The 22,583-nt window shown below is 42.6% G+C and overlaps 1 protein-coding gene and 1 non-coding gene across 3 annotated transcripts in view; one reads left to right on the forward strand and one right to left on the reverse strand.

Annotated features, from left to right (window-relative positions):
• The window catches only part of Ush2a (usherin), a 702,660-nt gene that overhangs the window by 347,269 nt on the left and 332,808 nt on the right, over positions 1 to 22,583 (forward strand). For both annotated transcript variants that reach the window (NM_021408.3, XM_017319869.1), the window contains 2 exons: positions 16,471 to 16,630; positions 18,437 to 18,608. In NM_021408.3, coding sequence (NP_067383.3) covers positions 16,471 to 16,630; positions 18,437 to 18,608 — 332 coding nt within the window. The remainder of the gene's footprint in view (positions 1 to 16,470; positions 16,631 to 18,436; positions 18,609 to 22,583) is intronic.
• Gm25095 lies at positions 12,817 to 12,947 on the reverse strand. The gene has a single exon (XR_003949280.1). It is a non-coding gene; the product is annotated as a small nucleolar RNA SNORA17 (small nucleolar RNA).

The raw sequence follows: 22,583 nt of genomic DNA on the forward strand, positions 1-22,583 counted from the left end.
GCAGCAGCTGTAGCCAGGTCAGCTTTGGTGAGTGGAAGCCCGTGTTGCTGAGCCCAAGCATAACCTCCATCTCGACCACTATGGCCACTTTGTTCATGTGCCCATTGAGCAATGACAGGGATGGCTGGGGAGAGAGGCTGACTGTCCACAGAACGGGTCATCTTATCCACTTGATTATTGAACTCCTCCTCGGCTGAAGTCACCTTTTGGTGAGCATTTACATGGGACACAAATATCTTCACATCCTTTGCCCATTTGGAGAGATCTATCCACATACTTCTTCCCCAGATGTCTTTCTCACCAATTTTCCAATTGTGATCTTTCCAAGTGCCTGACCATCCAGCCAATCCATTGGCTACAGCCCATGAGTCAGTGAATAATCGTACATCTGGCCATTTCTTCTTGCAAACAAACTGTAATACCATGTGTACTGCACGAAGTTCTGCCCACTGTGAAGATTTCCCTTCACCTGTGTCTTTCAAGGTTGTCCCAGAAAGGGGTTGTAATGCTGCAGCTGTCCACTTCTGGGTGGTGCCTGCATAACGTGCAGAGCCATCAGTAAACCAGGCTCTAGTCTTCTCCTCTTCGGTCAGTTGATCATAGGGAACACCCCATGAGGCTATAGGCGCATGCTTGGCAGCAGATGGCATTGTAACAGGAGTAGAAACCATAGGCATTTGAGCAACTTCTTCATGTAACTTGCTTGTGCCTTCAGGACCTGCTCTGGCCCGATCACATATATACCACTTCCATTTGATAATAGACTGCTGCTGTGCGCGTCCCACTTTATGACTTGCAGGGTCTGATAGTACCCAGCTCATGATGGGTAGTTCAGGTCGCATAGTGACTTGGTGTCCTATTGTCAGACGTTCAGTTTCCACTAAGGCCCAATAGCAGGCCAAGAGCTGTTTTTCAAAGGGAGAATAGTTGTCTGCAGATGATGGTAGAGCTTTGCTCCAAAATCCCAAAGGCCTTTTCTGTGATTCACCTACAGGGGCCTGCCAGAGGCTCCAAACAGCATCTCTATCAGCCACAGACACCTCAAGTACCATCGGATCTGCTGGGTCATATGGTCCAAGTGGTAGAGCAGCCTGCACCGCAGCCTGGACCTGTTGAAGGGCCTTCTCCTGTTCCAGGCCCCACACAAAGCTAGCAGCTTTCCGAGTCACTTGGTAAATAGGCCTAAGTAACACACCCAAGTGAGGGATGTGTTGTCTCCAGAATCCAAATAGACCCACTAAACGTTGTGCTTCTTTCTTGGTTGTAGGAGGGGCCAGGTGCAATAACTTATCTTTCACCTTAGAAGGAATATCTCTGCATGCCCCACACCACTGGACTCCTAAGAATTTCACTGAGGTAGATGGTCCTTGAATTTTGGTTGGATTTATTTCCCATCCTCTGATACGCATATGTGTTACCAATGAGTCCAAAGTGGTTGCTACTTCCTGCTCACTTGGTCCAATCAGCATAATGTCATCAATATAGTGCACCAATGTGATATTTTGTGGAAGATCCAAACGATCAAGATCCCTTCTAACTAAATTATGACACAGGGCAGGAGAGTTAATATATCCTTGAGGCAAAACTGTGAAGGTATACTGTTGGCCTTGCCAACTGAAAGCAAATTGCTTCTGGTGGTCCTTATGGACAGGTACTGAGAAGAAGGCATTTGCCAGATCAATAGCCGCATACCAGGTGCCAGGAGATGTGTTAATTTGCTCAAGTAAGGAAACTACATCTGGTACAGCAGCTGCAATTGGAGTTACTACCTGATTTAGTTTTCGGTAATCAACTGTCATTCTCCATGATCCATCTGTTTTCTGCACTGGCCAGATAGGAGAGTTAAACGGAGATGTGGTGGGAACCACCACCCCTGCATCTTTCAAGTCCTTGATAGTGGCAGTAATTTCTGCAATTCCTCCAGGAATACGATACTGTTTTTGATTCACTATTTTCTTTGGCAGAGGCAACTCTAAAGGCTTCCATTTGGCCTTTCCAACCATAATAGCCCTCACTCTACAGTTCAGGGAACCAATATGAGAATTCTGCCAATTTCTGAGTATATCTATCCCAATTATACATTCTGGAACTGGGGAAATCACCACAGGATGTGTCCGGGGACCTACTGGACCTACTGTGAGTCGGACATCAGTCAAAACTCCATTAATCACCTGCCCTCCATAAGCCCCTACTTTAACTGGAGGGCCACAATGTTTCTTGGGATCCCCTGGGATCAGTGTCAACTCAGAACCAGTATCCAGCAGACCCCGAAAAGTCTGATTATTTCCTTTTCCCCAGTGTACAGTTACCCTTGTAAAAGGCCGTAGGTCCCTCTGGGGAAGAACTGGAGAAAGGGTAACAGCAAAACCTTTGGGTGTCTTATCAAGATCCTTCCTCAGCGGAACCTGGCCACCCCTTCATTCAAGGGGTTCTGGATCTGCAAACTGTCTCAAGTCTGGAAATTGATTCACTGGCCGAGATTGCTGTTTACCACGATCTAATGTAGCCTTTCTTTCATTTGGCTGTTTACCACGATCTAATGTAGCCTTTCTTTCGTTTGTTTGAGAATTTTTCTGCTTATACAGATCAAACAAATATGCAGTAGGCTTCCTATGTATTTCATTCCTGGAAACACCATGATTGGTTAGCCAGTACCAAAGGTCCAACCGAGTCATGCCATTATAAATTTCACCTCTCCTGTGCTGACCATTACTGGGTATGTTATTATAAACATTCTTTTGTCTACGCTGTCCATTATAATAACTAGAATCACCTTGTCTCCGGCGATTCAATGCTGCCACCTGGCCCTTGTTACCTCGGAATCCAACTAAACCCAGTGAATTTAATTCATCTAATTGAGCAGAAGCATCTCCAATGCTAAGATCTGGCACAAGGAAAAGGGAAAGAACAAAACCCTTCAAATGTGCCGGTGCCCCTCTCACCAATTTGCGTCTTATAGAGCTGGTGAAAGGCATATCTTCTGGACCTTCCCATTGTGGACAATTATGCTTTACACAATATATCCACTCTAGCATTGCAATTTCCCGAAGTCTTAAAATCCCTTCATCAACACTAAGCCACGGAATATCAGGCATCTCCAAGTCATTTCCAGTAGGCCATCTTTTGATAAACACCTCAGCCAACCATTCAAACAAACTTTTGACACCTTTTTTAACTATGCGAGCTTCCGTATTAAACCTAGAATCTCTACTCAGAGGACCCATGTCAATAAACTCAGCCTGCTCTAGTTTTATGTTCCTTCCACCCTTATCCCACACCCTTAAAATCCATTCCCACACATATTCACCAGGTTTCTGCTTGAATGAATTAGCAAATTCATTAAGCTCCTTAGTAGTGTAGCGAATTTCTTCATGGACTACACTTTCTACCTCCCCTCTAGGAGCCTGTTTTGCTTTGAGTCTGGTCACAGGTCTAGAAGAAACTATTGGTGGGCCTTGAGAAACATCAGTAGTGAAAGTCATTGCTGGTTTATCAGACTCTGCAAAATTAATTTCCTCATGTGGGGAAGGCATTATTTCAAGGGGTGGGGCTGAGGGTACTACTTCCTCAGGTGGGGCAAACCCTTGAGAATCTGAAGATTCAAAATTCTCAGCTTCAACATGGTCTTCCCACACATCCCCGTCCCATGTTGTAGGATCCCATTCTTTGCCAATTAGAGCCCTTACTTTAACTGTCGACACACTCTGAGGCTGAGACTTGAATTTTCGCTGTAGTTCAGCCAACCTTACAATGAGAGTTTCTGTTTGATTTTCTGCAACTTGAGCTCTATTGCTACAAGAGAGAAGATTCTCCTCAAGGACACACTTAGCAACTTTTAGATCGTTTACTTGTGTCTGGAGCCTTTCGATTTTATCACACAACTCCTTCCTTTCATTCATCATTTTTTCCACAGATACTAAGAGCAGCCAGCCAGTAAAATCATTTTTCGATTTTTTCCCCATCTTGTAGAAAGCTTTGTGCACTGAATCACCTAATTCATTAAGAAAATCAAGGGCATTAGCTTCTTTAAGTTCGGAATATAGTTTCAACCATGGGTCTTCAAAATTCTCTGAGCTCCCAGGAGGGAGAGAATCTGGAGAGGTTTCAATAGTTGAAAGTGCTGGTGGATCAACAAGCCAATTCCAGAATTTTAAAAGATTCATCCTTGTACTTCTGTTACTCTAGAACCACTCCTGGTACCAACTTCTGTATTAGTCAGGGTTCTCTAGAGTCACAGAACTTATGGATAGTCTCTAAATAGTAAAGGAATTTATTGATGACTTACAGTCGGCAGCCCAATTCCCAACAATTGTTCAGTCGCATCTGTGAATGGAAGTCCAAGGATCTAGCAGTTACTCAGTCTCACGCAGCAAGCAGGCGAAGGAGCAATAGCAAGAGCTAGACTCCCTTCTTCCAATGTCCTTATATTGTCTCCAGCAGAAGGTGGAGCCCAGATTAAAGGTGTGTTCCACCACACCTTTAATCCCAGATGAAAGGCGTAGCCCAGATTAAGGGTGTGTTCCTTAAACTCGGAGATTCAATCTTCTGGAATCCATAGCCACTATGGCTCAAGATCTTCAAACCAAGATCCAGATAAGGATCTCCAAGCCTCCAGATAAGGGTCACTGGTGAGCCTTCCAATTCCGGATTGTAGTTCATTCCAAATATTGTCAAGTTGACAACCAGGAATAGCCACTACTCTGCCTCTGGACTCTCTGGGTTTCTCCAGTGAGAAGCATTTGGAAAAGGTGAGGAAGGAGGAAGCTTCAGGTCACATAGGCAGCAGATAAGCTGGAGTTACAGACCTCGGACTGATAGCAGTAGCTCTGGTCCTCCAGAGGGAGGGCTCCTACCCACAGTGTGGTTCTGATCTCAGCTCGGTATGACCTTCAAGACTGAGATGGTAATGCCTCAACTGCTTTGTGATGATAGCAGTGAATTAGCATTGTTGAACATTCCTCAGTCTTTCTGATGTTTTTACACATAACCTCATCTTTATTTTTCTTTAATACAATTTCACTTGCTTGCATTTGCCATCTGTTTCCTTGTCTGGATTCCAAGTGATCTCATCGTATCTTTAAAACTCTAAGAGTTTATGTTGAAGAACTAATGAAAGATGTTCCTAATAGAACACTGGATCTAGATGAAGTGTCACAAAGCAAAGAATTGGCCCTGTTGGAGCAGGGAAGGGGAATTCATTCACACTGGGAGAATTTGGAAAGACTTCCCATAGGAGGCAGCATTTGATTTGCCTCTGAAGGCTGGTAGAAGGGTTTGCCAAAAGCAAATGTGTGTCTTGCCACCTAGAAGAGACTTGGTGGCTCTTAAGGGCAAAGGCTCATTACTTTCTCATGTCATACTATTGCCAAGTATGAGGCTAGGTTGCTGTAAGTCTTAAATTAATGTGGCAGGACTGATAATGAATCTTTATTGAAAAGCATTTCCAGGTGAGATTTGAGTTCAGTACAGCAGAGTATGTAACAGTGCCTGATAAATGGTAGGTGGTAACTAATGTTATTCTACTATTAAGAAAAATACCATAAAGAGAGAGTCTCATAAAAGCATCACCTGTCAATAAAAAACGCTGGCAGCCAATGAGCTGAGGCAGGAAATAGGAGGTGGGACACTGGCAAGAAGAGAGGGGATTCTGGAAAATAGTGAGAGAAAAAAGGAAAAGATTTGAGCAAGATGCTGAAGAAATCACTGAGGAAAGCTCTAAGGAAGAAGCAGGCCAGGATGAAGGAGAGGCAAATAACCAAGTGGTAGACATAGAATAATTTGTATGGACAAAGTAAGTTATGAGCTGGTTGGAGAATGAGCCAAAGCTTAAGGCCCAGGCATTTAATAAATAATTAGTCTCAGAGTCATTATTTCAGGAGCAGACACCAGGCAAGGGGTAGGGACAGATTTTTTTTTTTCTTACAACACATAATGTTTTACCTTCACTGTCTGGTATGAGGCCAGACACACATTTTATTCTTTCCCCTCACAAGTTGCCAAACACTACCTTTTGCCTTATATCTCATGATTAACTTCTGTTGCTTTACAGTCTACCAAGGGCTGGATAGCTGTCTCACCGGGTTAGAATGTTTACTATTCTTCTGAAGAATCCACGTTCTGTTCCCAGCACTCACATCAAGCAGACCAGATGCCCCCTTCTGGTATCCACAGGCACCTGAATACATTTGGCATATACTCATACAGACGTACATCACACACACACACACACACACACACACCACTCATGCCTATATCTAAAACTTTTTTTAAAAAACCATTTAAGTATATATAATCTTGCAAAATATTAACTGGCTCTAAATTTTATTTTTTAAAAAAAATATTATAGCCAATCCACCTGAATCTGAAAGGGTCTTCAGCTTTGAAAGCTTTAGTCATATTATATAACTAAGTTTGTTCAGAGAGGAGTCCTGAGTTGTTGCCTCATTTTTTTTCCTTCTAGTTTGGGAGCTAAAAGCATTGTTTAAAACGAAAAGGCTGCTCCTCCGTTATCCATGGTTCAGGAGCAGGCTAGGTCGGAGGTTTGAGGAGGAAGTTCTGAGGGGGCCACTCTAGGCTCATATTATGAAAGCTCCCAGACAAACAATCTTGGCTCAAAATACTGTGATTCATTACATACAGAGATTCAAGAAGCCAGATTGGGAGACAGCTGGCTAAGATTTCCTAACAGACGTCTGGTCTAACCATCCAAAGTCAAAGAAGAAAGGAAAACAAGACAGTGCCCTCCCTTCCTGTCACAAGTGACGATAATGAGAAGTCATCCTCCCATATAAACTGCTGAGTGATGACCCCCTAGTCACCAGGATTTGCCCAGCATGGGCCACTCATGACAGCTGGGACACAGGGTCCTCATCCTCCTTTCTCCTCATTTCTTCTTAATTCCAGTAAAGGTTCCGTAAAGCCATTGGGAGTATCTGAGGAATCAGGAGCTGAGGCAGATGCCCAAAAGAAAAGGCTTTCCTATTCTTAAAGGGTATATGGTACATGGGTGACAGCCAGAATTAATTACCTGGCAAGAGATTGGTATAAAATGGCAGCCCAGAAGAGTATAAACTGTCTGCATGTTGGGGCCAGTCAGGAGCTATTCCCTAGAGAGAAGAAATACTGAACCAGATCTTATTAAAGATCCAGAACTCTCTGACAAGAGTGTTTTCTGAAATGTGCTGCGGATACAATCGTATGTTCCAGCCCTCATCTGGATGGTGATTCCAGCTTTGCACGTAACCTGGAAAGCACACCCTGGCCCTTGCTATGGCTAATCACTCATTTGAGTCCTGAACGAGCATGTTGCTAGTCCAGGCTTCTCCAGGGAGTGAAAAATTCAAGGATGCTCTTTCAAGCTAAATACAACCTCTGGTTTCTATTCTTTATACAAAAAAAGAAAAAGAAAAAAGAAAGAAAGAAAGATAGAAAGGAAGAAAGAAAGGAAGGAAGGAAGGAAGCAAGCAAGCAAGCAAGCAAGCAAGCAAGCAAGCAAATGGACACAAAAGTCTGGGCAAACATTTGTGGGACAAGGACTAGATCCACAATGCAGAGTACGGCCTGATACTCCATGCACTGTGAATTTGCTCTTTGCTTTACAGGTGTCTATGGAATATACAACCCGTTCTCTCTGCAGAGTAATGCATTCTCATTGAACTGTTCCCTAACAGTGGTCAAAGGAACAAAAGAAAATGTGGCCAGAGACTGCCTGGAGAGCTGTCCAGTTTTAAACATCCATGCAATTATTCATGAGACGTACACACAGAGATAAGGAGAGAAAACCAGGGAACAGCTGAAGTGTCTTGTATCATATATAAAATATTAGGTTGTTACCAGATGCAGAAGCAGATTGTATGTCATCAAAGAGAGAGCAAGAAGTGCTTTTTAATTTTCTAATGAGACAAATAAGAAGATATAAATATCACTGTTGGTACAAGGAATTCAAAGAAACCATTGCCTGCTTATTGGTTCATTTGGTACATTGCGATCAATGGCATTCTGTGAGCAGCAGCATGAGATCAATTGTAAACCAGCATATAATTCATGGTTGGTACTGTAAATTATAGTTTGCCTGACAATCATTGGGAAGGTTTTCATGCAATCGGATCCTTTGCTTATAACAGTCTGGGGAGGGGCCATAGTCTACTTATAATTCATTTAAGAGTGATCTGTCATCTCTGGTCAAAATTTGCAGCATCTGAGCTTGTGTAAATGATGCCATCATGCTGAAAGAAAGCGAGGTGTCTTGAAAAGGGGCTTGAGGAACATTGGTCTTTTGGTTTCAGGGTTATCCTATCCTCAATTTACTGGACTCAGAATTGTGTGAGTTTGTGGTTGTTGGACTCCGTGACTCATGTCAGTTCCCTGGAAGGGCCCCCTCTTAGCAGTAGACTTGTTACCAGACCATTAGCAGTTAAACCAGGAATCAACAAGCATGTTCTTCTCTGCTCTAAGTTCTAACCTGGTAGCTTCACTCATGGCTGGCTCCCTGTAGCTCCCAGTCTCACGGCATCTCCTTGGCAGGAAAACTCAAATGGCATTCGTTCCCTTTCCACATGACTGGCATCCTGTCCCCAAAGATCCTCTCACTGTTTAGCTTTCTCCTCCCATTTCGCTTAGGATTCCCCAACTGAACCATCCACTGACAATGCAGTCACATTCCATTGCTCTACCCTTACCCTCTACCCTCTACCCTTTCTTCCTCTTTCCCCTCCTCCTTTCCTTCCTCCCCCGCTTCCTTCTCTTCGTTCTCCTTCTCCTCCTCCTCTCCATCCTCCTTTTCCCTCTTCTCCTTCCTCCTCTTCCTCTTCATTCTCCCCATGCCTGCTCTTTCACACCTCTTATTCAAAGATCATCAAGGGGTCTCCATTTCCTGAAGGAAGCCCACTAGGAGTAACCTGCTTTAGACTGGGCAGGGGCATTCATTAGAAGGAATGTTGTCAAAGGATGTTTGAGTATGTTAGCTTCCTCTGTGTACCTGAACTTGTAGTTGTCACCGTTAAGAATGTCCCCAGCTCCTACCATAGTGACAGCAGAACAGTCATTCAGATTCAGATTTCTATCTAAGAAATGTGGCCTGGGAAGTTATTCTCCTTTCGGAATTAACTTAGCTGAAAGTAATTGAGGGAACTCCATTGGTGCAGGCCCTGAGACAGCTGACCATGGAGGTTGCCTGAACACCAGGCTTTAGTGAAAATCCAACATGCGCTCAGGTCCCAGTTTCTATGTATGTACGTGATTCTTTCTGCATACAACTTAGCATCTGGCTTCAATCTCAAACAACGGAATTAGAAATGAATGACCCTACTTCTGCCATTTTGAGATCCTCTCTCCTTTCCTTATGCAAAGACATCTACGCTCATACACAACTCCTTAGAACTTGGAACTTGTCTATCCAAGGTACCTCTTCCTCCATGGGAAGAGATCAACGTAGAAGCACCCGTAGAGCCAGTGTGGGTGGCTGTCCATCCTCATGGCTCTGCATCACACTCAGGAACCTGAAATACTTGCAAGTGCCTTGAAGCTCTGCCTGTCTACAGATACAATGGCCTTTGCTTTTGCTTGATTGTTGGCCCTTGCCTGGAATTCCATGCTGGAAGAGAGGCTTGTGGCCCGTATTTCTGACAGTTCATTTCTTTCTTCTCACTTCCATCTTACTTTTAAAAGCTAAGGAATCCATATTGAGCTTGGAGAGTTCTATTCCCTGTTTTCCCAAACTGTTCTTTCAGAAGGTTAACCTCCCTCTCTGTCTCATTTGTCACTATGAAGAATGATCTCCTGTTCTGTGTCCTGACCAGTGAGTGACTCTCTGCCCTTGTAGATAGCAGCTCTTTGTGGTTAAGACATAAAATTATAGCTTAATTGAGAAGAAGTTAGGATCAAATACATGAGAGAGACAGAATCAGCAGAAAGATTGAAGGAAAAACTTCATGGACTAATATGGCTGCTACACTAACATTAACCCTCACAGCAGACAGCAACCAGGATAGGAGTAGAGAGCAGGGAGTCGTAACTCCTGCTTTAGACCTATTGGATCCTTCAAGGTTACTGCCCAAACCATAAAGGGAGGGGGAGAAAATAGCTAATACAATAAAGAAATAAACACGGGAATAAGACAGTTATCACTGAGTAGTCCCAACGGCCCATTTCAGATCGAGGAACCAAAAAAAAAAAAAAAATCATTGTACACTTTTCCAACATGTTCAGTCTGAAATGCCCCATGTCTGTGTTAGTGCCATAAGAAACATGAAACACTTGAGATTTGTCAGAGTTGAGAATCAGGGTCAGTGAGGGTGGCAGAGGACTGTTACCTGTATTATACACATTCTTGTTCTAATGTCCTGACCTGCTGCAGTCGTTGCTGTCTCTGTAGACCTGAGTAAGAACAGAGAACAGTAACCATGTGAAGCCTGAATGCTATCTTCTCTGCAACATTTCTCCCCTGGAAAAATTAGCCTACCACTATTTAATTCAACCCCATTCAAGCTCTCAGGTCTTGGACAAAGTACAGCCAGATTCTGATAGATCCCTGTTCCCTTCTGAAACTTAATGAGCCAGAACTCCACATCTCCCTTGGTATTTTGTCTTTCTGGACTCCCACCAGGATGGCACATTCAGCTTTATCCATAGCATTCAAGCACTTTTCCACCTTGAAGTCCCAAATTCTTCAACTCTCCTGTCACAGGCATGTCCCAAAAGATTACTAGGAGCTACATGTCTAGGCTTATCCCAGTAATGACCACGCCCCTTGGTACTGTTTTCTGTATTAATGTTCATAGTTTCTATGTCAAAATAACTGAAAAAACCTACTCAAGAGGTAACAGTTATCATCTACAATCCTTAGCCAGGAAAGTATGGCCATGAGGCAACTGATTTCATTATGTTCACAGTAAAGTAGAGAACAAACACCAAGCAGTTCTGAGTGTAAAGTCTCAAAGTGTACCTCTACCACCCAGTTCTAGTAAAACTCTACCTCAGGAAGGTTCACCACCTTCTAAAGCCAAGTGGTCATCCAGTAACCAAGTGCTCAAATGCGTGACTTATGGGACATTATATTCTCAAACCACAACAGTGAGAAATGGCAAGTACTTAGAGCATGGCCCCTTATATCAGGTCATCAAAGGCCATAGCGGGAGAAGGTAACAGTGGTGAATATTCTGGGAATAAGACAGTCTCAAAACAGGGGAGAGAGTGAGTGAAGGAGGGATTGCATGAGCGTGATGGGTTAAAGAGGTGAGCAGCAACATGCTTGTGTCTGCACGGGGTAGGTTTTGGATCTGGAATTGTGGAGACGGTTCCAGAGATGATGAAGTAATGAGTAGAACCATGCTGGATGGTGGATAAATGAAGCCGAGGTGAAGGGCATTGCACTTGAGGAAGTCAAAGTGAAGCCAAATTCAGAGATGAGTCATTACTGAGGATGTTGAAGTTGCCAAGAGGGAGATTAAGATTGAAAAGAAAGCTGAGCCAATGCTGAAGTCATTGAGGAAAGGAGACATGTGACATCAGAGGTGGAGTAGGCCATGTGCTAACTAGGTTTAGCACATAAATTCTTCTAAGTAATAAATTGATATTAATATCCTTCAGCCATTTTCCATCTACATCATATGTGTGTATCATGCAACATGAATATTCATGTAACTACCCCTAATTTAGGTTGCCTGAATGCCCTTGCTCCATAGTAAGCTATATGTTCATCCGTCTCTGTATCCTGTTATTTTGTTTAGTGGTGGTGTTGTTTGAAGCATTAGTGCTTGGCTGTTGTGTTCGATGTTCAGAATCACACAACTTTGCCTCACCATTTCTAAAGGCTCGTCTTCTCTCCATTGGTTTGACATTTGTCTCAGGATCTTTGAGACATTTGTATACTTCTAAGAAAGACAATGGCCGTCTAAGCATGAGTTTCTCTCCCTCATCCATCACAGAGGAGACTAGTGGTGGGGCAGTTCTCCTGTGCTGCTATCCTCCATGCTGGCTCACATGCAACGCCCACTATGTGCAGAGCCTGCTCTCCAGTGTACTGAAGCTGGCTTGAGTGGGACAGCTCTCCTGCTCTCATGCCTCAGGGCTAGCTCACCCAGGGTGCCTGTGTGAGAGACAGGGCCCATTCTGCACAGCCCTTGGACATCAACCTGTCTCCAGGGGCAGCCCAGGTGAGGGATATCTACTTTGTCTTTGGTGGTAACAGACCTCTGCTGCTACAGAGCCATGGTCAGACCCAGATGCAGCCCTTGGTAGAAGCACAGGCCAAAACTCCACCATGGTCCCAACTACTCAAGTCAAGATGTTTCTCATTACTCTTGAGTCTTTAGTTCTCATTCTCTCTCTTTCTCTCTCTCTCTCTGTCTCTCTCTCTCTCTGTGTCTCTTTCTGTCTCTCTCTCTTCCATTTCTCCACCCAGTGGCACCCAGGGTCTCTGTAAGTCTGGGGTTGTCTCAAGAGTAGTCTCATGGCACCAGGCAGGGGTCATCTCCAGCATGAACTTCCCCCTAGGCCTGCACAGAACCATACTGGTACTCATCTCAGGGTAACTTCTTATCTGGGCTTCATGGCACCATTCTAGTGGTCTTCTTGGCTTGCTCCTCTCCCAGCTTGCCCAAGTGGCCCCATGCCACTTGCTTATGGTTATTTATCTTGAGTTCAGTCCCTGGGGCCTGTGGTCCCAAGCAGGATTCTTCTAGTCTCTGGCTTGCTCCCCATCCTGGGAGCTCATCCAAGCCTGCAGTGCAGGATTGGTGGTCATCTCAGGCTGGCTTCCTATCTGGGCCTCCTGGCACCAGCCTGGGGGTCCGCTCAGGCTTGCTTTTCTTTGGGGAGAATGTTAGGCTACTAATCATTCGGATATTTATTGGTCAGAAGACTGAGTGTAGACATAGCCCCTCTCCTCTCTGCCACCTACTGCAACACGTGTGACACTGCAGCCACACCTTTAAGACCTTAGAAGCAGCTCAGTATGAACCTTCTTCTTCTTCTTCTTCTTCTTCTTTTTTTTCCTTTCGGTTTTTCAAGACAGGGTTTCTCTGTGTATCCTGGAACTCACTTTGTAGACCAGGCTGGCCTCGAACTCAGAAATCCGCCTGCCTCTGCCTCCCGAGTGCTGGGATTAAAGGCGTGCGCCACCACCGCCCAGCCCAGTATGAACATTCTTAAGCCCCAAATGTAATGTACATTAAAGGCATGTCTGTCCTGAAATGAAATGCCTTGTTCATCCACAAAATTGAGGAGTGCTTATGATACAGAATAGTTGGGGTGAACTGTATCGCTGACTGGAGGGTGTGATAAGGATTGGTTCTTCTGTTTCAGTCCTGCCTCAAGAGCTGTGGTGGTTGAATAATAATGGCCTTGTAGGCTCGGAGATTTGACTACCTAGTCACTCTGGAGTGGCACTATTTAGAAGAATTAGGAGATGTGGCCTTGTTGGAGGAACTATGACACTTGGGGTGGGCTTTGAGCTTTCAAAAGCCTACGCCAGGCCCAGTGGCTCTGTCTTCCTGCTGCCCGTGGATTCAGATGTAGATCTCACAACTGCTTCTCCAGCACCATGTCTGCCTACATGTAGACATGTTTCCTATCATGAAGATAATGGACTAAACCTCTGAAACTGTAAGAGAGCCCCAATTAAATGCTTTTTTTAAAAAATGAGTTGCCAGGGTCATAGTGTCTCATCCAAGCAATAGAGAATGAACTAAAACAAGAATCATGCTCACTCTACAGCAAACCTGATCCTCCTGAGTGTAGTCACCTCCTTATCCTGATCTCCAGTCCCAGCAGCCATAGAAATGGATGCTTTCCAACCCAAAGAAGAAGAAAACTTGTCACAGTACAATCCCTTTGTTATTCTTGCTGCAGGAGTCTATTCCCATCTGTGGCAGATAGCCTGCATGCATTTATGTTAGGTCCTCTAGGCATGGGTTGATAGTGTGCAGAACAGAATATTTTACAGATTGGGGACACTATGTGCAGTCATAACATAATCACTGGGGTTACAGCTAAGATAACAAAGTCCCAGATATAAAGGACAAATATGAGATGGTTTTAGAATGAACTTATTTCTTCACCCAATGCAAACTTTGTAGCTGCATCTCTGCCTTAACACTCTGAATGTAACAGAAAGGGAAACTCTAGTTATTACTAAGCAAAGGACACGGAAGTATCAAGTTTCAGTTGCTGTTAACCAAGATGTCCTGATAGGACTAAAATATATTCAAGGGTCACTCAGAATTGGCCACATGAACTGTGACTCCTGGCCTAAGTTCTATGCCATCCTGGCTTTCACACCTGAAATGACACAGAATGAAAGCCCTCTCTCTTCCTTTCCAGAAAATATAAGGAATGCAGACCTGTGGTAAAGAAGAGAAAGATCACTAAGTTCTTGAAAATTAGGGACAGAAAAGGAGGAGCACCAAAGACTTACAGTAGACTGTTTCGTGACATAAGCACAACATGATCTGGAAGAGTAGCCCTGTGGGTAGAAGTTGTTCCTAACATTATCTTTTCTCACATCAGGTGTATTGTGTATTGTGTATCCTTATTCTTGCTGTGACAAAACACCTAAAAGCAACAATTTACAGAAGGATCACAAAGTAATAGGTCAGCCAGAGGCCCTTACTAAAAGAATAAAATAAAATAGAATAAAATCAAATTAAATAAGATAACAATTGAAGATGATACCTGTAGTCAACATCTGGACTCCATGAGCTCATGGAAGCATGCACACACACACACACACACACACACACACACACACACACACACACCACATAAGGGTAAGATATCCCTAAGGATATGACTTCTAGGAACCTGCCTCTCTCTCAGTTTCACCCACACTGGTGATGCTTTTTTATTTATTTTTTCCTGTAAGTTGCGCTGGCTAGACCTCCTATATGATAAACAATGTTGCAAAAGTGTAAGCTAAATAAACTCTTACCTCCTCAAATTGCTTTTGGTCACAGTGTTTCATCACAGCCATAGTATCCCTGAGTAGGACATACGTTTTATACAATGTTTGTCCAAATGAAGGCGCTCCAGGTCTTACTCCTGCACATTTGATGAAGTTGCTCTCATCAGCTCTCAGAGTCACACTGTTCCGTGTTGGTTGGTCACCTTCAGTGTGTCCTTGCCGTGTTCCTCTGACCACACTGAGTGAGGGTGCCTGTGTTAGCACAGCGCCATTAGATACAATGTAGAAGCTAGAAAGACCCAAGGTTTGGTCAGAAACATGCTGAGTGTCATCTCGGTGACCTCTTTTTGTTCTGAAACAAACAACATTTGCTACAAAATGACTGGATTGCCTTTCTTCTGGTGACCTACACGCTTAACCAATTGATTGTATTTTGCATGAAAATCAGCATGCCTTTCCGAGTTTACTTTTGCTATCAGTATAATGCAAAATCTATTTGCCTGAATTAGGTTGCATTTCATTAATCTTTTAAACATGAAATTGTAATGGTTCAAGGTTAATGAGATTTAAGAATATGTGTTACTTAAATCATGACATATTTCAATGATGTTTCTCAAAATTACTATTTTTAATATTGTGAAGGTACAAATTATATTTAAAGCTTGGTAAACTTGGTCCAAAATTTAGTTAAGAGTATTGAGTATTTTTATATGTGAAGAATTTAGGGCATTTAAGAATGGAGTTGGGAAATCATAGATTTGTGTGTTCTCATTAGGGATGTTATAGTCACTAGGAAAGAAAACAGGTATGAAATGCCAAGGAAATTCAAGGGAAGGAACGATTATTCTGGTTAGGGCACTACCCCACTTTTCAAGGTTGCCTTTCATACCTAGCTCAACTGTATCTTGATCTTTCTCATAGTTCTATATTCATTGATTCAGTTATACAAACCTAAAGCCTCTAACATGTCAGACATGGTATTAGATGTAAAGTAACAACTCCTGTGAAGCCATGAGTGTTGTCATTCTGGACGTATGCACAAAGTGCTATGGGATCAGACGAGAGGAGGATAGCTGCTGCCTGTGCCAAGGTCACATTGGGGTGTGTCAGGGACATCTGACAAGTGAAGATACCTGTGCACTCAACTCGGATGATCTAAAGGTCATATATAGACCACAGTCAGAGAGACAGGCAAAAAGAATTTCAAAGTCATTGTTATAGGCTGTATACTTGCATTTCAAAAGCAACTCCTGTTGTCTTCAAACAAATTTGAATATCTCATTTATTTTTAACTAAGACTAAACCCTGAATATGATTTACGTGATCATAGACATTCAAGAAAACAAATCGTTAAGATGAAGAAGTCAGATGGATGTGTGACTGACACGGGTCCATGTCAATGTAGCCATGCCATTTAAAAAAGAAGCCCACTTTATTTTTGCTCACTTTCATAATTATTGACTCTTATTTTTATTTTACAATTCCTAGAGGTCAGAATGTAGAAGGGGAGTGAGCTCTTCTGAGAAAGTATATTATGGAGAATAAATTCTTCATTCATTCCCTTTCCCCAGATTTAAGAGTATTCGCAGCCTACGAGATTATAGTTGGTGCATGCACACAAGCAGGGTGCACAAACAGCTCCCAAGTCATCTTGCACACAGCACAGCTGCCGCCAGAGCAAGTGGATCCCCCGGGTTTGACTGTCCTGGATTCTAGGACTATCCATGTACGGTAAGTAGAGCTCTAGTGTCTTGCACATGCTGGCTCATGTCAGAATCCCAATGAGCTCATTCAGCAGGGCTTGTGACATCAGACTAATTGTATTGTGATTAAATGCACAGAAATGATTAGGCCAGTGGTTCTAGAAACCTTTGATTATCACTTGTCAACGTAATCTCCCTTTTGTCTCTAGGCAATCAGGGCAAGCTAAATGTGTATGCAACTTCTGTGCAGTTGTCAGTAAAAGAAAAATGACCACCTACTTATCCACTGTCAAGATTAATACATATCATATGTATGTGCATATATAACTTCTTTTTAAAAAAGATTTATTTTAGAGTTTGTGTGTGTGTGTGTGTGTGTGTGTGCACTACATATGACTGGTGCCTAAGGAGGCCATGAGAGAGCATCAGATCCCCTGGAACTGGAGATACTGAGGGTTGTGGGCCTCCACATGAGTGCCCCGAAGCAAAGCTGACCCTCTACAAGACCAGCCAGCTTCCTTCCCCTGTAGTTCAAGTCAGACAGGAATATGACTTTTAAAAATATTTAGATTTTTCTTTGATGTTAGTGACTTCTGTTCACTACTCACTTTATGAGGTCTAAGGTGCTGAGTTAAAACTTAATAGATTAGTCTTGTCAATTCATGGGTTTTCATTGCTTACTCCCAGTTTTCTCATCTGTGAACAAAATATTGACACTGAATAAATCATGGCATTCACTCAAACTAAAGAGTTTACCATTCATGTTGTTGTTGTTGTTGGCCTAAGTTCTTGTATTGGCCCTTAGTTGTCTTCAGACAAGCCATTTTATTTGTTTTGAAAGACTCCCCACTTCCCTGAGTATCTCTCAACTGCACGGTCTTCTGTCTGTTCTGCAACTGGCCCTTCTCATCCCCAGGAGGCTGCAACCCTCCTCCGAAGTCAGCATCTCTCCTGCTTCCTCCTGTTCAAATCCTCCATTGGGATGTAAAACCTCACAGCTCCAATAAGCCCCTCCCAATCCCTCCATTCTCCTGGGTTTCTCTGTGGGACCAGGTGCTCACTCTGTGGTAGACTGCTGCGTCTGTCAGGACTACTGTGTATTTCTCTTTCTCTCACACTCCTCAGGAGTACTCAGATGCTCTGTGCTTACCAATTTTTGTCTGATTGCTAAACCCAAGATTAAAAAAAAAAAATCATACACATTTGTATATCCTTAACTATTTTAAATTACAATGGACTGTAAAGATGGCTCGCTGAGTACTCACTGTACAGTCGTGAAGACCTGAGTTAAAATCCCCAGAACACACATAAAAACTGGGTGTGGTCATGCACGCCTGTAACTCCACTGGTGGTGGGAGGTGCAGGAGGGGTCTATTGTCTGCAGTTCTGCCAGTCTAGCTTCAGGGTCCATGAGAGACTTTGTGTACAGGAGTGAAGATCAGGATGATGCCCGAGGAACCCTGATGTCTCCCTCTGGCCTCGATATACGTGACTCCTTGCCCATGCACAAGCACACACAATAAACACACACACAAAATTGATAAGTAACTAAAGGTAAAGTCTATGTCACATTTCCTTTAAAATTCTAAGAATAAGCATTTTAGAACCGTGTATGTTTTAGAGACAGTTACATTTGAGCAAAAATATATATATATATATACATATATATATATATATTTACATACATACATACATACATACATACATACATACATACATGTAGGTTTTTTACACAGGACTCATTACTATCTATGTGACCATTGATCCTGTATGTCGTCTCTGTTTAGACATGAATGGCTAATGCTGAAATGTTGTAACTTTTGTTCCTTTCCAGGTGGAAACAACCAAGGCAACTAAATGGAATTCTGGAGCGCTACATATTATATATTTTGAATCCTATACATAACTCCACAATGTGGAGTGTTGTCTATAACAGCACAGAAAAACTCCAGGCTCACGTGCTCCACCACCTTTCCCCTGGGGGTCTATACCTCATCAGGCTGAGAGTAAGTCAACTTAGCTTCTGTCCTTTCCCTTCATCTCATCTTCCCTCCTTCCCAAATCAAACAAACAAACTAACAAAATATCACAAAGCCTGATAGCACAGAATTTATACTGAAAATTCCCCTCACAGCCTGAAGGTGACGGTTGATTAGCTACATGCTTAGTTTGTATTATTTGAACGAATAAAATAACCATCTGAGTTAGGAGATTTTCCTAGAAATATGGAGAGATGCTCAGAACTAATATTTTGTTATTTGTAGGATATTATAATTGTTGAGAGCTTTCCCCAAAATGCTTAGATTAATAAGGTGGTTTCCTGTGGTGTGTGTATTCATTTGAAAAACTCCTCACAGTATGAATTTAGATCTTGTATTTTTAAATGAAGATTCAAATGACCCCAAGATAGTCTTGATTGTTATTTCACTGTGATTTATATTAAACTTCTCAGAAGAACAGTCATTTGATGAAACGCCAGAATCAACAGTTTAGAGCTTTCCTTGGGAAGAAGGTGGCATTTTTAATGCTAAATGGCACTTCTGCATAGGAAGGTCTTTTAAAAGACCTTGATATTGTGTGGAGTTTGTACTCCCATTTCCTTTTGCTTTTTGATGAAATATAATCTTTTTTTTAAGTTTAATAGCACATCTGAAAATAACTGAATATAAACATGAGGTTGTCCCTATTTGTTTTAAACACCCTCTTCATTTTATGGCAATACCTATATGAGGGTATTTGCTTTGATAAATGCCATAGAAAATATTCTGCTCTTGATTATGAATAAATTTACATTTATGTAGACACTGTGTACGCATTCATTTTACTTAACATGCTGGTGAATGCTCAAAATATTATACCATGAGAAAATAAACTGCATCCCACTGTTGTTAACTGTCTGCCTTGACAGCACAAAACAAGGGCAGGCAGACAATGTGAGACCCTGTTCTGAACGTCCCCATGTGCCTTGCTGCTCAGCACAGCATGTGGATCTGGGAAGTGACAGTTCGGGTTACTTCAGTCACGTCACCGAAAAGCTAAAAAGTGGACAAAGTTGATTTTCAAAAGCTAAGAAATAGTGAAGCCCACACTGTTTTCAAAATAGCTGTACACATGAAGACTGTTCAGTCTCAATTGCTTGGAAGCAACCAAGATTAAACAGAACTTGTTGAAACTTGGCATTTTATCAGGAGGTAAGTGGTGTTAAAACGTTCCGTTCCTAAGGCGATTTTTAGGATACACTGTGCAGTCAATCAAAATCCACTTTAATAGCCTAGAGTTTTTAATTTTGTTATAACTTGAAAACTAAGTACCAGTGACTTAGTGGTCTGTTCCCTTGAGTTTTAATTCAGATTTTCTTACTGCTTAACCCAAGGCAAGTGTACACCTCAACTTCTTCTTTTTTTTTTTTTTTTCAGGACAAAAATTAGGGCATTAAATGTAATGGTTTTTAATGTCTTTTTGAGAGAACTAAAATTCTGTGATGCTGAAAAAGTATCCCCAAATAATTACAATATGTGTCGTCTTGATGTCCTTGTGCCTTAAAGGTTGTCGTGAAGGCAAAGTTGCTCATTCTCTTTTTAATTCCACCATATTTATCGGGGCAGAAAAATACCCTAGCACATTTTTCAGGAAGTATCCAACTAAAAGTTTTTCTGTTTGTTTGTTTTAACTTAACTCAGTTAAGCAGTAAATTAAATGAAGCACGACATTTTAGGTTCATCCCGGTTAATTGATGGATTATTGTATATTTCACAGTCTCAATATAATAAGTAGCTCTCAAGGTCATTAGATAAGTGGCGGAGAGCAGGTGTTCAACAAGGCATAGTGCCCTTTATGGATTGTTTTAGTGCGTTGACTAAGTGCTTGGGAACAGAACATGCAGACACCAAAGCCCTCCAGTGGCCTTTGAAATAGAGGAAGATCCACCGGGGATTTGAACCCGTGGGATGCAGATCAAACACATAGGCCACAGAGCTATTCCATGTCACTCCACTTAATGCTTTCCCGAGACTGGGCTATAAGCCCTCCAGATGCAGAAAAGTTGCACCTTCCCGAGTCCTCTGTGCAGAGTGCAGACAGTACCTGCTGGAGAGAAGGCGCTGCAAACACAGCTTGCGTGGGAATGGATGAGCAACTACCAACTGCAGTCACTCAGGAAAGAGCCTGGGACTCTGAATACTACTCCATGGTTTCGTGTAGAATGTTGGTATTGGAGATGTGCGCTCCCGCGGCCTGAACTCTGCATGCACTGATGTTTGTGTTGAAGTTTGTTAGGTCTTAATGGTTCCTAATAAATTCAGTAATTTAACAGCTATGGAAAGATGGTATTAATGCAGGCAGGGGATACTATTTGAAAATACTGTTTGTCACGTGATGAATGCTAAATAATGGAAATGGTGAGGTTGACTTTGTGTGTGTGCGCATGCGTGCGGGCGTGTGCGTGCACACGATTGTGTCTGTGTAGGAGCAGGCATGTGTGCATGCATGTGGAGCCCTGTGATCAGTGACATCTGCCTTCTCTTTCTCTTGACTTTATCTTTGGAAATTGACTCTTTCCTGGTAGAAGCCCTCAGGCCTCGCCTGTTGTCTAGACTGTTCAGCAAGCTCCAGAGATCCTCCCCAAAGTACCAGGGTTAGAGACGTGCAATACCAAGCCACCTTTCTATTGGGTGCCGGAGATCTGAACTCAGAACCTCATGTTCACATAGTGGGCACTTTACCAGACAATCTCTCTCCCTAAGTCTTAGGCTCCACTTCTCGGGTAAAAGACCAGTTGTAGCAATTGTGAAGGGTTTTTTATTTATCTGTTTGTTTGTTTATATTTTTCCTTCATCCTTTAAAATACCCTACATTCCCTTGGACCCTGCTTATCTGAAAACAAAATACTAGGAAAAAAAATAAGAATGCTATCTTTACTAGTTCCTAATAGTGATTATTTCAAAAATTGTCTCGGTAATTAGATTATATACACATTTTGTTGTACCAAGAAAAGGCTGTTTAGATCAGAAGTTACAGAGCTATTGAGGATGGTAGCACAACACTGTGAGCTTTGTTTTCAAGTGTCTGTGATTGACTAAAAACTAGGAAATAGGTCGAAGCAGCTTACTACCTCGCGGGCTTTCACAGTCCTCTCTGTTTTATAAAGATGTCTTCAATCAATCCAGTTATTTATTTATTTTCCTAAGTCAGAATTTCAATCAGCGTTAGACCAATCAGATGCAAGTTTAAGAAGAGTCCTCTAGATGCCAAAGCTGAGATCAAGTTGCGAGACTTTCAGCAGCTGCTTACACCCCTGTCTGACTGGCCAGAAAGAGCATCTCAGCCACTCCAAGCTGCTGCTTCGCCCAGCAACCAGTTTGCAGGTTTCCGATGCCCGTCCAGGGAACAGTCCTCCCAAAGAGGACATTGTATTTATTTTAGAAAGCATCATAAAATTCTCAAAGGAAGGCCAATTTTAGTTTATGCTCCATTTAAATAAATGCAATAGTATATGTCACATAGCATAGTGTTCCTCTGGAGAGAGGTAACGGGGAAAGTCCTGGACTGTGAGCACAAATGAGAGAGAAAATGGTAGCAATCAGAATTAAGTCTCACGTTGTGATCGGTTTAAGAAGCATATACTGCCATGTGCTTTGATCTAAGAGATAAAAACCTGAAAGTACAAATGAACATATTCCCTCTCTTTGAGAAACGGGGTGGACTTCCGACAGGTTTGCTTTGATAGCTCAGACACCACACATGGCCCACTTCCTGGATCATTTCTGAGACTTGTAGCATGCAGGTTACAGGCTTGTATTCTCACAATGAAATGTTCTGGCAGCTGGTTCTTGGGCCAGAGGTGGTTTCTTGCAGCAGGGTTTGGCCACACGGCTCGCCGATTCAGCCTGATTGGCCACACGGCTAGCCGATTCAGCCTGATTGGCCACACGGCTAGCCGATTCAGCCTGATTGGCATAAGCTCCATCTTGAAGAGCACTAGA

Source organism: Mus musculus, chromosome 1, assembly GCF_000001635.26.
Source record: "Mus musculus strain C57BL/6J chromosome 1, GRCm38.p6 C57BL/6J".
Taxonomy (NCBI): Eukaryota; Metazoa; Chordata; class Mammalia; order Rodentia; family Muridae; genus Mus; species Mus musculus.